At 40.6% G+C, this 16,883-nt stretch overlaps 1 protein-coding gene across 1 annotated transcript in view; it reads left to right on the plus strand.

The window, feature by feature from the left end:
- Nucleotides 1-16,883, plus strand: part of ror1 (receptor tyrosine kinase-like orphan receptor 1) — a 119,911-nt gene that overhangs the window by 84,991 nt on the left and 18,037 nt on the right. Inside the window, 2 exon segments of the mRNA XM_029428818.1 lie at nucleotides 1,536-1,826; nucleotides 2,090-2,123. Of these exon segments, the coding sequence (XP_029284678.1) occupies nucleotides 1,536-1,826; nucleotides 2,090-2,123 (325 nt within the window).

The following is a 16,883-nucleotide window of genomic DNA, read 5'->3' on the forward strand; positions in this document are numbered from 1 at the left end:
ATTAAGCCCGGGGCTTTAGGGAGGACAGCATGAGTGTGTGTGTGTGTGCTGTGCACTCTAGTACAAGCTTAAGTACACACACACACACACACACACACACACACACACACACACACACACACACACACACACACACACACACACACACACACACACAGAGGCTGTATGCCAAGACAAATGTGCCCACTTCTCTTTTTCACAAACATGTCGTATGCACTCATTTTACACACCTCATGACGATATGTTAGCTGCAGGATGAACCACAAGGGTTGCTATGGTGACATAGAGTACCAAGTAATGGCACCAGCAGCCAAAGTGCTTGTTTGATGTTCGAGCTCCGTCTGAAGCCCTCATTTACTCCCATGGTCTATTGACCTAAGAAGAATAACCGCCTGACAGGCTAAATTCAGGGTAGAAAAGATACAGCTATTACAGAATTAGAATTATTTTCAGTGTTATTATTATCTTGGGGTTCCATTAACATGCTTTTCCTGCAGACTTGCGATCTTTTCCTGTAGTATTACATAGGTTTATTGTATGTACCGACACCTTAATAATCAACAGATGATAAACAGATATGTTAGGAGAGAGCAAGACGGAGAGCAGCTCTGGAAAAGACAGCTTTGTCCTTGTAGGGAAAATCCTTGTTGGAGAGCAAGACCTGGCCACTGTGAAATGTTTTTGGTAGAGTTAGGTGTTAATCTTCCAACAAATCTGTACTGTAACCTTCCAAAATACTTGAACATAATAGTTGTGTTGTCCAGTGCATAAATGCCCTAGCTAATGTATTTGCATGGGAGAGTAAAGATTTATATGCGTTGTCGCCTTGCATAAGGGTGTGCACTCTATTTTGACTCCTCAGCCTCTCTATTCACACACATTCAAGTGTGTCTGACTAGTATTTGAGATTCCCCTGTATGTGTTTTTCCTCCTTTGTTTGTTTTGGCCAAGTTTGTGTAACCAGCATTGCTGCATACCTAAGGTGGGTTTGGGGTTGAGGGAACTTTCCAGGAGATTTTTATGACATTAAAAACCAATGTTTTTCCTGCACATTAAACTCTTAGGTGGCCCTTAAGATTGTTTTTTTTCTGACCACCTTGAGGACAAATCTGGTTTTGTAGATAATCATACACAAATGTTTTGCTTTGTCTTTTCCAACACATTTGAACTCAATACACCGGGTTCTGGCAGCCTCGTGTTTACTCCTAAAGGTTGTTTGTTCTTTTCTTCTCCAAGGTTTTTACCCACAACACAGGTGATGTTGCCTCATAAGCTCACACACAAGCCGGGGAAAACCCTCTGGTATTATACAGCCATAATGAAAACCACAGTGACACACGAAATTAGGTTTTAAACATGTGTGTCTGGAAAAAAGAGTTGTTTTTACCACAATTTGTTTTAAACAGCAGCATGTTTTTTTAATATCTTGCTCTGATGTAGTTATACATGTTGTTTGATTTATGTCTTAGTTATTGGCCTGTGTAATACAATGTTTCCCTTTTCTTTGGTTGACTTTCTGTACCTCTGTCTTCCAGGGTCCTTCTTCATCCGTCTTGATGCTCCCATGAACAACATCACCACCTCTTTGGGCCACACGGCCGAGCTTCTCTGCTACGTGGCTGGCAACCCGCCGCCCACTGTGCGCTGGCTGAAGAATGATGCCCCGGTGGTGCAGGAGCCACGACGGATCTCGCATCGATCTACGCCTTACGGATCACGTCTCCGGATCCGCAACCTGGACACTACTGACACGGGCTACTTCCAGTGCGTGGCCACCAACATTCAGGGTACCGTGTCCACGACGGGCGTGCTCTTTGTCAAATTCGGTAAGAGGAGACTGCAGTATCTGCCAAGCATTTAAAAGGGTAGCTCACTGGCATGAAGATGTCACAAATAAGTGGCTTTACGACGAGTGTTTTGAGCACTTACCGTGACAAACAAAGACATTTTTTCCTACTAGAGAGCTGGCTCCTTTTAGCAACGCTCCTCTCAGCTGATTCCTGCTTGTAGCTGGCAGCTTGTGCAGAGAAAAATCTGGGAGCAATATTGTTTATCCTGTTGTAAAAAATCCCCTTGTCTTCTTTTCCAGATCCACTCCCTACACTTCTGTCAGGAAGGCCAACGTAAGTTTCTTTTCCTCTATCCATTATCCATTCTGTTCATGCTGAATGTAATACAGAAGACCGTTTCACAAAAGGGTTTTGTGTCACATGTGGCTCGCAAATGGTGGCTTCACATTTCACAAATTGGCTTTTGCATGCTAATTCATGGGTTGAAAGTATGTTTATTTTTACATTTTCTTATTCTCTAATACATGTCAAAATTGCAGTTTGACATTTGTGAGTGAAATGGGGTCCTGGATCAACCAAAGGGAGAGAAATAGATCAACTCATTTTGATTTGCGATCTATACTGATAATCATGTGTGGGCTTGTCTCTGATGTGTCCACTATGGAAACAAATTTAATTATAGGGAATTCAAAGGTCATGATTTAATAGATAAACTAAAGAGAAAGTTACAGTTCAGTAAATGGTTTAGAGCGTATAACAACGTTTCCACTCTTGACATATGGTTTGCTGATACAGTCTGAAACCTGGAAAATGCAGCATTGTTTTTCTATCTTGTACTTCTCATAGCAGTTCATTGCCTCCGTGCTTTTATAGAGCCACCCTAAAAAGTAATCTGCAGCATTTTCATTGAGTGCTCACTTAAATTATTACACGGCTTGGTCTGTAATTTTCCATTTTATTTCATCTTAGTGTGGCTAAATGAATATTTAATATGAGCCTTTAAATCCCAAATGTCTGATGTTCTACGCTGCTGTTTCAGCCCCGCCATCACAGCTCACATGGTTCACATCTGAATGTGGATTGTGCACACTTAGCCGTGGGCCACAGTTGGTATGTGGAGCATGAGGACTGTGTTGGGCGGGAGCAGGAAACAGCAGATGTTGACATCTGAAACACACTGATACTTGTAGTCAGTGTAGGAAAAAATCTATATTTGGGGGGCAACTTTTGCCCACTTTGTGTAAAGAAAACTGGGGCATTTACACAAATTTGTAGGCACACAGAAAATATATATTACTGCATAGATTTGCTGTTTTAAATGTCAAATGAGCCCTGAAACGTATAGTTATCACCACTTTGTGCCAACATATGAGTGAATGAGAAGGCTTGATCTGGTAAATATATAATATACATATATATATGTGTATATATATATATATATATATATATATATATATATATATATATATATATATATATATATATATATATATATATGTGTGTGATTAGTTTTTTTTGGCTATTTGCCCCCTTTGATTCTGACACTGCTCGTCGTTTTGGAGAAACTGTGTCACTTGGATTAAACTGGGTTATTTACTTTCAGACAACTCTAATCAGAAAACAAACCTCATCTTAACCTTAAAACCTTAATTTAAAAAAATCATTCAAAACATGTGTCGTTCATTTAATTTCAGTGCAATAATGAGACATTCATCTAATTTTAGGGCAATAATTACGAGGTAATGTCCTGTGTCTATGGAGTTAAGTTGATTAACTGAAGTCTGAGTCTCCCTAAAATATTGCCGCCTGAAATGAGTGGTATAGAAAAATGACGCACATCTGTCTCTCTGGTTTCTTGTTATATAACTTTTTATAGTCTCCTAATTAGCTGCTAGCTTTTTGAATGTACAGCAGAACCAACCACAGTCCTAATCTCTTTACACGCACGTCAAATGAAATAGAGTATGGAGTACCAAATACATACGATGCAAAATGTTATATAAGAAGTACATTCACCTTAAACATTTTCATGTTCTTGGCAACAGCAAGACTTCTGCCCAAATAAAAATTCAGTTTGAGCCTGTTGAGCTTCCTTTGCTTTGTTTTGACGTCTGCCCTGTGTTGGTGGATAAAACTCTTAAGAACTTTCTCAGTTAGTTTGATTCTCGCAGGATCAAAGGAGTTAAACTGGATGATTTTCCCAAGTGGCATTATGGCAACGCACGCTGCCATAGTCCATCAAAACTGCTGGCACATAGTGGATATCAGACACTTACTAAATCCACTCTCGCACTGAGACGACACATTTGTTCTCATACGCGTGCTCCGTTTCAAACATCTGTTTCTACCATTCCTTTGTTTACATGTTTTTGATTTTTTGATGAACACTGACACTGGAAATAAACTAAAAATGGAAAAATAAATGTAGATTAGAAAATAAAAGGATGTGTTTTTTGGCTGAGTTACTTGATGATGTAAGAGATTTTCAGGATGACACTGCCAGGCTTTTATGATGATCATGAGAATTTTGTAATCCAATTTCTCACATCAGAGGAATGATTTAGCAGCAATCTAATAAAAAGAAACAACTCACATCTGGAAGTTTTGCAGCTTGTATTTGCTTTTAGAAAGTATTTCCTTTTCAGGAATAAATCTGGTGTTCTGCTCTTGCCTTATGGTCATTGTGCATTTTTCAGTTAAGTTTCAGGCTCTAAAAGTGTATAAATGTCTTCAAAGGCTTAACTGAGGATACAATGTCCTATTTTCATAAAAGAGTTATATTCCTTAATTGGAGTTGGTACCATGAAAATCTCCATGATGATGATATTCATTACTTTCTGTGCAAGGCAAATACTTTGTCTGATGTTCCAACTGGTCAAATTACATTTTTAGGACTGCTTTAAATTAAGTTCTCCTTTTGTTTTTTTTTCCTGCCAACTTGTAAAGAAAAGTGTTGAACCGAAGACCAGCATGTGATCTTGAGTCTCATTACAGTCATTACAGACTTCGTTTAAACGGACAGGGGCCTCCTTTGACAGCTGCGGAGCGGCGGCGGCGGCGGCGGTGGTGAGCTGATCGTCACTGCTGCTCATCATTAGTGCCACAGCCAACTTATTAGCTGTAAATTATGGTGGCAGGCCATCAAGAAGACAGGGTCACATAATTATGACACATGATGACCTGCAACCGCTTACCTCATGCCGCAGCTGTTCAAACGTCCAAACTTCTGCTGCTTGACTAAAGAATTTGGGAGTAGAAAAAGTAAAATCCAGTAGCATGTCAGTTTAAGTGAAATATACTTTTTTTGTAACTCCCACTCTCCAGCATCTCTGTATTCAGCAGAGAGCGTTCCAGACAGCCCAGTGGCTTCCGTTTTCTTGGGACAAATTAGCCACAAATATTACTTTAAAAACAAATTGGGAAAACTTCTTGCCACCCACCTTGTTGAACCTGAACATAACATGAACTTCATGTCCTCAGTGTTGTCTTTGCTTCGGTCTCTGCACTGATTTCCATCCTCTCTACGCTGGGCTTAAGTATACACTCTGTGGTGTGCGGGACATTACAGTGTGAGTGTGTGTGTGTGTGTGTGTTCGTATATATCCTCTGGGTTGGGTTTTTGAGAGAAATCCACAGGCAAACTAAGAGCTGACAGCTCGGAGGTTTCCTCTACGATTCAGGCAGCTTGTGTCCGATGTGGCTGCTTAAAACGAGAGCAGAAAACTACAGCGGAGCAGATTAGAAATACAGGAAGGAGGAGACGAGAGGGGACGAGAGGGGACGAGAGGATGAGGACAGTAGAGATGGTGGAAAGTTTGAAGCATGCACAGGCATTTTTAGATTTCGAAGTATACCGAGCTGTTGTTTAAAGTCTCAGATTATATCTATTTGAAGTCTCAAGTTGTTCAAGACACGTTTATAAGTAAAATCTCAATTCTGTCAGAGCAAGTCAAGTTACAAGTTTGCATAAGCATATTGTAAGTTAAGATGAAAGTCTATAATGTCTCTGGATGATGGCTGTTAAAATTACATAATTTAATTTTCATTTAAAAGCATTTGTTATTAGTGTAGTAATAGTATTAGTAGACATAGTTGAGACCAAGTCCTTTCAATATGGAGGCCTAATGATTTATTATGTAAGGTTTGCAGCTTTTTATTGTTGTGGGATTTTGCATGATCAAAACTTGAAAACTTTTTTGTGAATTGAGTCTGACTCAAATCTAGTCTCACATCTACAACTCCAGTTTAATTTCTAATCCAAAATTCTTCAGTATGCCTCCAGTTATCACTAACGAAGAGAACGACCAGTGAATGTCCTCTACACTGTGCCCATGCTCTTCCTCTTCATTCTCCTCCCTCCATAATTCACCTTCCCTTCCTCCCCTCCTTGGAGATGTTTTAATAGAGCCAGAATAAACATAGGGTGAGGGGAAAAAGTCTCGCCTGCCAAAATTAGACCCCCAACTTTCTCCGTCTCCGTGTACGCTGCCACACTTCCTTCATTTGCAAAAAAAAAAAAAAAAAAAGATGGAGAGTGAAGGGAGTGAAAGAAAAACAGTGTTAGCAGGGTAGGAGGAGGATGGTACTATTAACACTCGGGGGGTTGCATGTTGTTCTTTGATTCCCGGGTTCTGCGGCGTTGGCGGCGTTCAGGTGTGATTAGCTGTGTGAGCCGACGGGAGGTTTAGCTCAGATCACAAACAGTTAATCACTCCTGACTGAGGCCTGCGTGCACACTGCAGACACTATGCACATGACGCTGTTACACACACTCTTCTTTATCTTTCCTTTCTGTTTGTATTTCTTGGAGTCCCTTTTTTCTCAATTAAATGAATCAATAGGATTAATTCATCAGACATGTTAGGCAGGCAGGCTGGACTTAAGCTGAACTTTAAAAGACTTTTATAACTTCTTTCGGGTATTTCTTTTCTGTGAGAGATATTTAAACGAGTGAAATGACTCCCAGTAAATCAATGACTGAATTAATTTATTAATTTATATTGAAATACAAATTATATTTTTCCTCTTAAATCACTGATAGTCATGATAACGTTATTGTAGCACATCAATGGGGCATTGTATGCATGTTGGCAGTAGCATGACAAATGTCTTACAGGTTGTGAAAAGCCTTTTTGAGTTGGAATTTTGCATCATGTCTATTGTTAAAGGGGTTATAATCAATATTTTCATAAAAAACAATGGAAAAAATGACCGTGTAATGTGATCGCACTGGACAATTATCACCTGGATCATCTGCGTTTCCTCCCACCTCTACGGCGCTTAAACGTCTCTCAGCTAATTGTTTGGTTTTACGGCCCACAACTTTACTGTTTTGGTTTAGTCTCGCTGCTCTTATAGTGCCATTTTCAGCCGCAACAGGCAGCTGTTTTCAGTGAAAAGGCTCTGATAAACCCACTTCCCAGCAACAGACGGACAAAGTTAGCAACTAGCTAGTAAACATAGTGCAGCAATTAGCAGCTTCCCTCAGGAGTGGGTTGAGAGCAGAAGCCGAGCTAAAAGCGAGTGAATATTGGACGAACATTCATTAGGCCAGAAACACAACTCCAAACACTAATGTTGCCTCATGTCTACTGAATGTGTTAAATGAGCAACATCAACATAAAAGGTGATTATATGTCATTGTTTTGTTGATAACTTGTTTCTGCAACAAAACGTTATTGCAAGTTTAATTTTAACTAGCTAACTTTTATATTTCTAACCTTAAAGGATACGTACGTTTCTTAATCTGGCAGCAGCGATAAACAGACTTTATGCAACGCTGAGTCTCTGTCTGTGTTTACAATAGAGGGGTTTTCTCTCTGTTTGAAAAGATTAATACCACTACACCCTGGCTGTCACTGCTGTTTAAATTACTCAAAACTTTCCCCACCGCTTTTCTCTCAACACTGGCAAAAAAAGCAATTACAAAAATAGCTGCTGTTATTTTTTTTTCTTCTTTCCGTTCCCTCCACCGAGCCTCTCTGTACCGGAGGATACAGAGGGAAGGTCTAACAAAGAACAGATTTTGGCTTCTTTTTTGTCAGTGTTTGAATTTACTGCTGCTTGTTTTAAACCCCCCCTCGAATATGAAAATACCTTTTTTCAACAATATTTTACTGTCATGTCGATTTAAACCACTGTTGACAGTAAATCCAACTTTCAAACATGCGTGAAAGTGCTGGTTTGTTATTAATGATTATCTATATGTATAGCTACATCGGCAATACAGTAAGACCATTTTAAAATCTTTTTTAAGTTGCAATTAATATGTCAGTTGAGATCTTGTTTGTGTGTAATTTCACCACTACGGTTTGTTTAACTGTAATACAGTGTAACTGACATACACTGTAACTTTCCGTGTGTGTGTGTGTGTGTGTGTGTGTGTGTGTGTGTGTGTGTGTGTGTGTCTGTCAAGAAACTCTCTATAATTAGCCAGCTGTCAACACACTTGGATTAAATTGACCTCAGAGCTGACGTGATGGGGACCGTACTGCCGTCAGCCCACCGGCAATCCAAAATTATACAGTAGAAGCATCAAAGGGTTAAAAACTAAGGAGCAATTTAACTTTGTATCGACAGGACTGTTGCGTGTGTGTGTGTGTGTCTCACCTACAGCGGTGCATAAATTGATTGACAAATTAGTTTAAGGAAGTAGTTTCCAAAATGTGTAATGACTTGAAGATGTCGTACTACGTTGATTTTGAAGCTTGCTCAGGCTTGTTCAAAGGTAACAGGCGCTAAAATATGTGTGTATAGTTATCGTAACAGATTTATTGATACCCTGAAACATCTTATCTTGTCTCCTTTCTGCTCAACAGCAGCTGTTGTGAAAGGCTTGTACTTATCATGTCTGTGTGATTAGCGTCTGATTTATTAAGACGTCAGGTAATTACACAAGCAGTGCTTTGTACTGTAGGTGTGTTCAGTGAGTGTAGGAGGATGAAAGGATGCCGTCAAGGGGTTTTATCAGGCAAACATTTTATCCATTATTCTCATTAATGAAGTTACAACATGTCAAATTATCTACTTAAGCTGCAAGCTCTTAACTGAGATCATTATTTAGGAAATCTATTGCAGATATTTTGCTCTCAGCTTTATCTTGCATTATCCCTCTCAAGCTAATCAACAATCTAACTGTATGGCATAAATGCAAGTTGCCACAAGGTAAATGTCTTATATATTTAGTGCGACGGCCATCGTGCATTAGCTGCTCAATGAACATCACTTTTGTGTTTAATCAGCGCACGGGCACAAGTCCCTGTCTGCTCTAAATATCGTGTGCGTGTATTATTGCTTTTTTCATATTCAGTGCAGCTTTCAGTCTTCTTTGTGGTGCCTTCACTTTTTATCTGCTGTCTTCCTGTAAAATACAAGGTCATTTAATTGTATCTCCCCAACCACAGTCCTCTTAATATGCCTGCACCTTTTAATCCCCCTCTTTTTGAGAACAATCTTCCACACAAAACTGACCCTTTCATGTTGCAGGTACCTTTCACAAATATCTAGTTATTGTATTTCCTCCTATGTTCCCATGATCCGTCTTTTATACAAATAGTTTGATGCTTTGGGAAATTTGCTTATTCTCTCATATCTGTACGTTGAATATTAAAAGCTAGCACCAACTGCTTGTTGCCTTTAGCTTAGCACAACGACTGGAAACACAAGAAACAGCTTGCCTGGCTCCAAGGTAGAAAGCTGCGTACCAGCACATCTAAAGCTCACTAATTAACACGTTATATCTTGTTTGTTTAATCCGTACATAAACTGAAATGCGAAATCAGCAATCCACTTGCCTGGCAACCTCACAGTGACGACAGGACTTCAAGAAGTCTCTGCGCCTGGCCAAGAAGTAGTCTGGCACACCCCCCTTTAAACTACAAATAAGCTTCTTTAGGGATGCTTGTAGTTGTTGGTACACTTAGTCAGAGCCAGGTTAACTGATTTCACTGTGTTCCAGTCTTTATGATTCAAGCTAAACTATTTAGCACAGCTATGAGAGTGGTATTAGTCTCATGTAACTCAGCAAGAAAGCTAAAAAGCGTACTTCCCAAAACATTGAACTATTGTTTTAAATGCATAACATTAAGAGATGCACTACCCTGATAACACTTTAGATTGGAAACTGCAGTACAGTGGTGGTGCATATGAAATACGTTTAATTGGCTTTAGTCAGAGAGAGGAATGCAGGTTCAAACGCAGGCCCACCACTTTAAAAGTCTCTCACTCTGCCACCCTGCTGCCCTCCGTTTACAGTATGTGTTGTTTTTGGTCACAATAGGCGCTTAACTCAGACTGAAGCGCTGTATTGAGAGGCTTTGGAATTTGGTTTCACTTCTCCTCACCTCAGTGCCAGTATCAACACTGCTGTGGTTCTCAGATGCTGGCCAGGATTGATGATGATTTGCTCCACGCCACAAGCATCAGACTGAGGGGATGACAGGCCCACTCAATTTTTGGATGCACTACTCCTCTGTCAAATACTGATCCACTTCAGCACCTCCAAATCAGACCTACACATGGGGTTTAGCTAAACATATTTCAATTTGGGATCCGGATTTAAAAAATATGTATTTCACTCTGGAGCTCTTTCCGACAATATTCTGAACTGCCAACAACAGGCTCTGCACTTTCTCTACCCATAGTTTAACCAAGAGCTGTTGCAGTATTCCCAAATTGCTTTGTAGTCCTGTTAACTGTCAAACATGGAAAATGAATTAAACTTTCTTGGCTAAAGGTAAAAAGGACATTCGGTAGATATTGCACGTAGACTGGGGCTTTTCTTTCCCCATCCGTCTCAGAAGGCACATATCCACACTTGCAGTTCTACATAAAACACAGAGTCAAAGAACTGCACACACAGTTACTCTTACTAACCCTATCTCTCACACGTGTTTAGTTAAGCCCTTGGTGGGTCTTAATTGCCGTCTTGTTGTGGATTCTTTTTAGCGCAGTGCTGATTGATTGGGGATCAGGGCCCTAATATGGCTCATCTGGGACAGGCCCTTTGACATGGCCTGGTCCCAGTGCGCCGGCAATGTTTGAAACCAGAGCTCCCACCACAACCCCCTCACACAAGCCTGAATGCCTCTCTGCTAAATGTTGCCCAGGTCAGGGGGCTCCACACGCATACAGGCAGACACATGTGAACACACACACACGTGGGAACTGTCATGATGTGTAGCCAACTTTAACCATTAAAGCATTTACATTATTAGCTGTTAGTAAGGGCGTAAGTCTGTCTCTACACACTTAACCGCACACCGCGAGTTTCATACAAAACTCATTATGAACAAGGCTTTCACACTCAGCTTGGACAGGGCCCACTTCCTGTTTCCTGTTTCCCAGAATCCCCTGTGTCTGTCTGTTGGTGATCCTGCGGGCAGGTCTGGTCAAGGTCAGGTCTGGTAAGAAAGGTGTGTGTGTGTGTGTGTGTGTGTGTGTGTGTGTGTGTGTGTGTGTGTGTGTGTGTGTGTGTGTGTGTGTGTGTGTGTGTGTGTGTGTGTGTGTGTGTGTGTGTGTGTGTGTGTGTGTGTGTGTGTGTGTGTGTGTGTGTGTGTGTGTGTGTCTCACTGTTTCTCCCTGAGGGTTATGAGGCCTAGATGGGGTTTGTGGAGTTTTCCTGAACTTTGCCCTAAACCTCCCATGAACACACATACGCACACACTCCTGCAAAGAAAAAATAACACACATACATGCAGACAAGTATGCACAGAAAGTGTTCTTTCTTTGCCCTTAGTGGTGATGTTGAGTGTGTTAGAGAAACAGAGGGAGGCACAGTGTACCTTGAGTATTTCTAGATATAAATAGAGGCTTTTGTTTTTAGTTCATACTTGTATCCTATGAGCCAGCGGATATTTAACAATTTGTAGAGCTTAACATGATCAATGCAGTTACATGTAGAGTGTTTTGTGAAGGAAGCCCTTTCAGTTAAAGTCAATTTATCAATCAGAGTTGTATTTATTGGTCCAGGCGCCTACCAAATTGAATGCATACCGTATGGCTAGAGGACTTTTTAGGTTTGTGATAAAGAAGCACTCGAAATATAGCTCCCACCTCTTCTTTAGAGAAAGATTTTACCAGCAAGACAAACACAGACAAACATATCCTTAACTAATTCACTTTAGTTTAACTATGTGGAGGCATCTTGGGATATTTATCATATACGGTGCTTATAATGTTACGAGGTCAACAGGCTCGTAAACTGTGTTGCTGTGTTACCTCTGTGAAAAAAAAAAGACAAACTGGACTGAAAGTGAACTGTGCGGACAGTCAGAGGTTCAGTATGAACAATGTCAGGCTGGCAGCAGTCGTTGACGGTAAAATAACTCATAAAGGTAGCACATTTTAGACGCATGTATAAACTCCTATTTTCTGCTCCGAAATATGTTTTTGTAAAGATAAAATCATTTTCATATGCAAAAATATCAGTTGTCGGTGTAACCTGAATTGGTCCCTTAAGGCCAACACGTGGGTGGGCTCTCCTGGTCGGCCAGCCGGAGGACCGATCCAATGATGGAGAGGGAGGGCGAGACAAGGGAGGTGATTTGTGTGTTAATGTTTTACTTGAATATAATAATAATATAAAATAATAATAATAAGCTTTATTTGTATAGCACCTTTCATACAAGAATTGCAGCCCAAAGTGCTTCACAGCAAAAACAAGATTAGACAGAAAAGAGCATTTACAGTACAATAATCACAGTGTTGATGTAAATGAGTCTGAAGTACCATTATCATAGCAGAATTAAAATATTATAAAGATAGCAGATAAAATATCTGAATTAAAATAAAATATATAATTTTTCATTTTTTACTTTCCCTCCACTTTTACAGGAGAAAGTACTTCAAGCTTCAAACTAAAAAGTTTCAAAAGTTTGTAGCACAAGAAACGTCAAAAAGTTAAACGAGGAGTTTCAAAGGTCAAAGGTCAATCTTCAACCAAACACCTCACCAGGCTGATATAATGATGACGGAATATTTTCTTAGTTAGCATCGTCATCCCTCCTCTGTGTTTCTTTTCTGCTCCCTCGATACATTTGCTGCAGTTTATTTCCAATCTGAGACGACTTCAGGCGGGTAGTTCTTAACGCACAGAATCGGATACCACATAAACACATCATACTTGTGGACCATGTTGTAAATATGGACGACAACTTTGAGAGTGTATGTCAGGCCCCTGTACCAACTGAATAATGTGCTAGTTAGTCCGCTTTGTTTTTAAGAGTGCAGGAGCCTTTAAATCATCTTTTATTGGACGATCTGGAGCCATATCGTCTCGAGACTGTTATGAAAAAGCCGGACTATTTAATGTGTTCCAATATTGAGTCATTTTGTAATGAAGTGTTTTGATTTACCTTCCTGTTGTGCCCGCATTCCTTTAGCTTGGCTTGTCTGTTTAAACTCCATCAAGCAATATCCTTACTTATTTTTCCCAGTAATCCTCAGAAACAACATACCTGAACTCTCGAAATGTCGGATGTGGGTTTTAGTGTATGTAACTGACAAGGAGGTTTTCCAGTCAAAAAAAAAGATAAACACGTGTATAAGTCATAAGTAGTCATCAGTAAGCCTTGCAGCTGCATTATATTTTGCTATAATGAGGCTGCTGTCAATGGATGCATTCATGACTGCAGAGAAAGTAACCGAGCGTTTTGAGGAACTGGCATCAAAATCTCATATTTCAGTATTTGACATAACAGAAAGTTGTTCCTTTAGACAAAGACATACAAAGCATATTGTCATTATCTGTTATTTAACGGCTTTGTGTGACTGTTTGAAGGTGGAGATCCTTTAACCAGACTTAAGCCCATTTGGTTTGTTTTCTGTGTCTGTGTGTAAAGACGGATTATTTGTGAGCTCCAACGTGCGACAGTGTTTTCCTTCCCCACAGTACATGCCTTTAGTGACTCTTAATCGCTCTCATCAAGGATTATTCCACTTTCCTCAGGAAGCCACGCTTGTGTTCAAACGTGTGTATTCTTGTATTCAGCCAAAACATGTGTCCTCCTGTCTTTTTTAAGTGTCTGCCTTTGTGTGTTCGGATTGGGATCTGTGATCCAGGCAATACGCTGTCGTAAATCATGCAGCAAAGTGTATGTGACTGTGTGTGTGTGTGTGTGTATAGAGGGGGGGGGGGGGGGGTTACATGCTGTCTAAACCACAGAAGTAGCTTCGCTTTCGGCTATCTCTTTCCCATGTTCTGTCTTTAGTGTTTTCTTTGCTTTTCCTGTTATTATTGTTTCCACACGGACGATTCGAGGCAGCCTGGAGTCAATTCGAGGAACGCTAATAAGAAAAACTAAAGACTGAAGGAATTTTTACAGCCACAAGAAAATGGAAACCAAGCATGACGTTTGTAATACTGCTGTAGGGGAGAAAAAAACATTTTATAAAAATAGATCATGAACCGCTATAATACTCCTTTTGTCATATCCAATGAGGCATGATGGACTTGATGGATACGAGTTGTTGGGTCTTCATGTTGTTTTTGAGATAATGATCTTTTGGGTCACACACACATACTCCATTGTTCAATAACAGTCAGCTGCAATGCCTACAGCTCCTAACTGTTTCCAGTCTCCTTCTTTTCCTCTATCTCTCGATCTCCCTTTCTTACAATGTTTCTCTCTGACTTAAATTTTCTCGCCCTCCTCTCTATCCCACTTTGCCTTTTTTCGTTTTTCTTTATATTTTCCTCCCTTCTCTATCTGTCCATGTTATTTCTTCTCTGGGATCTCTACACCCCAGTTATTAGTCTAACTAAATCTCCCCACTCTCCTCTCTACTAATGGATTTCACCGTGTAACCCCTGTGCTCCATTTGTATGTGTGTATATGTGTCTGTCTAAACACCACTGGGTTTATGTTAGGTTTAAGGAGACATATTTCCCACCTATCCTGCTAATTGACAAGCTGATTGACACCCTCACTCCCCAAATCCTCCCTCCCTACTTGGACCTCTGATACCCTGCAGTCCTCTGGGGAAGTGATGTCACCAGTTCGGAAGCGTAGTGAGGAGTGACGGGATTGATGTAGGGTCCTTCCCTGCATGTCGTGTCACCATGTATGTGTTAACCCTGTTATTAAAACTCTTTAGTAGCATCCGCTGTCGTGAGAGACAGGGCCTTACATCAAATACTTCTGCAGAGTGCAGCACCAGCATCTATATCTGGGAGGCATTATGTGGACATTTAAGTTACATTCAGTAAAATGGTAAATACATTTTTATTTTCTATTTTTCTATCAAATCAAGACTTTTTGAACCATAGGCAGTTTCATAAAAGCTTTGACATTTACTTTTCGAACAAACCAGCGGCTGCTGCGTCTTTTCTGAACGAAAAGTGATGCAGAAACAATTTCTTGATGGAAATAAATAAAATAACTGTATATTTAGCAAGAGCATAGAGATAGCTACGATGAATGTAGGCCACGTTCAGGCCAAATTTAGAAAAGCAAAGCCCCTTCATTCATTCCAGTAGGGGGCTCCGGCAAAAAAAACACACAGGGTCGTACTGCAAAATATTTGAACCAGCGGTGAACAGTAAAATCAAATCAAATCAAATGTATTTGTATAGCCCAATATCACAAATTATACATGTGTCTCAGTGTGCTTTACAGACTGTACAGGTTATGACACCCTCTGTCCTTAGACCCTTGGCATCGCACAAGGAAAGACTTCCTAAAAGAAACCCCATAATTAAAGGGGGAAAAATGGAAGAAACCTCAGGGAGAGCAACTGAGGAGGGATCCCTCTACCAGGACGGACAGACGTGCAATAGATGTCGTGTGTACAGGATAAACAACATGGTACAAATGCAACATTTGCCAGAAATGATGTTGTGTTGAAAAAGAGAAAGTTTGGATGAATCCAGGAAAATGTCAAAAAGGCTTCCCGGTGTCCAGCAGGACCAGGGCAGCAGGCGCAGCCACGATTCCTGATCCTGACGTAAACTTTATCAGTGGCAACCTGCCACATGAGACACAGAAACTCCGGGGATGATACCCCGGATGCTGAGTTAGTAACAAACATTTACATAAATGCATACAGATAAAGAGGGAGAAGAAGAGAGGGAGGGGAGGAGAGAGGAAGAGAAGGAGGAGTGCAGGGAGGTGTCCCCCGGCAGTCTAAGCCTATAGCAGCATAAATAGGGGCTGATCCAAGGCAAACCTGAGCCAGCCCTAACTATAAGCTTTATCAAAAAGGAAAGTCTTTAGCCTGCTCTTAAATGTGGAGAGGGTGTCTGCCTCCCGAACACAAACTGGAAGCTGGTTCCACCTTCCTCTAAATGTTCTAAAACAAACTTGACAACATAGAAGACGACAATAGCACTGTGTCAAACGCAGCCTCCTCATTCTTTTCAATCAGATCACTGAGGATTCCGGCAAAATACAATGCAGTGTCATTTGTAATTAATTCTCCAGAAGATAAAATGATTGGCGCTGTAATAACTTTTCATTTACTTTTAATATCCAGTGTCATGGTATTACAAACCGCAGTGCAGGGTTTTGTTTTTTCTCATAAGCGTATCACTGGCCTCCCTGGACAGACTTTCGTTTTCTCACCAGAACCTGAAGCAACACGCTCGCATCAGTGCAGCCCCTTGCATGCTTTTTTTTTCTTATGCAGTACTCTTTTTAACTCGAACAAAGGAAATATTGTCCTGTGCAGGAAGTCAAACTTAAACCTAAAATACAAGGACATTCAACAAGACTTATTACCAAAGATTTTGCTATACTGAAAAAAAATAATAATAACTTGAATGAGAATGTACCGACTCAAATCCACCCGTCATGTCTTCTCTACATCATCTCTTATGTCTCTATGCTTCCTCCTTCTTTCGCTACGCTCTGAATCTCTTCGTCCTTCTCTCTGACAGAAGCCTCTGTTGTTGTGCGGTGTGCAGTCAGTGAGCAGCAGTAACACGAGGACCCAGAAGCGCTCGTTCTTTCTCCATTGTATCCTAATAAAGCGCCCAGTTGCCCTCCCTCGCTGTTCATTCCCAGTGTGGTCACGGGCCACTGGCAGCAACAGACCCCAGTCAACCTCCGCCTCTGGTGGCCATTTTGGCTCCCTGTTAGTAAAGAGATCATTACA

Source organism: Cottoperca gobio, chromosome 4, assembly GCF_900634415.1.
Source record: "Cottoperca gobio chromosome 4, fCotGob3.1, whole genome shotgun sequence".
Classification (NCBI taxonomy): domain Eukaryota; kingdom Metazoa; phylum Chordata; class Actinopteri; order Perciformes; family Bovichtidae; genus Cottoperca; species Cottoperca gobio.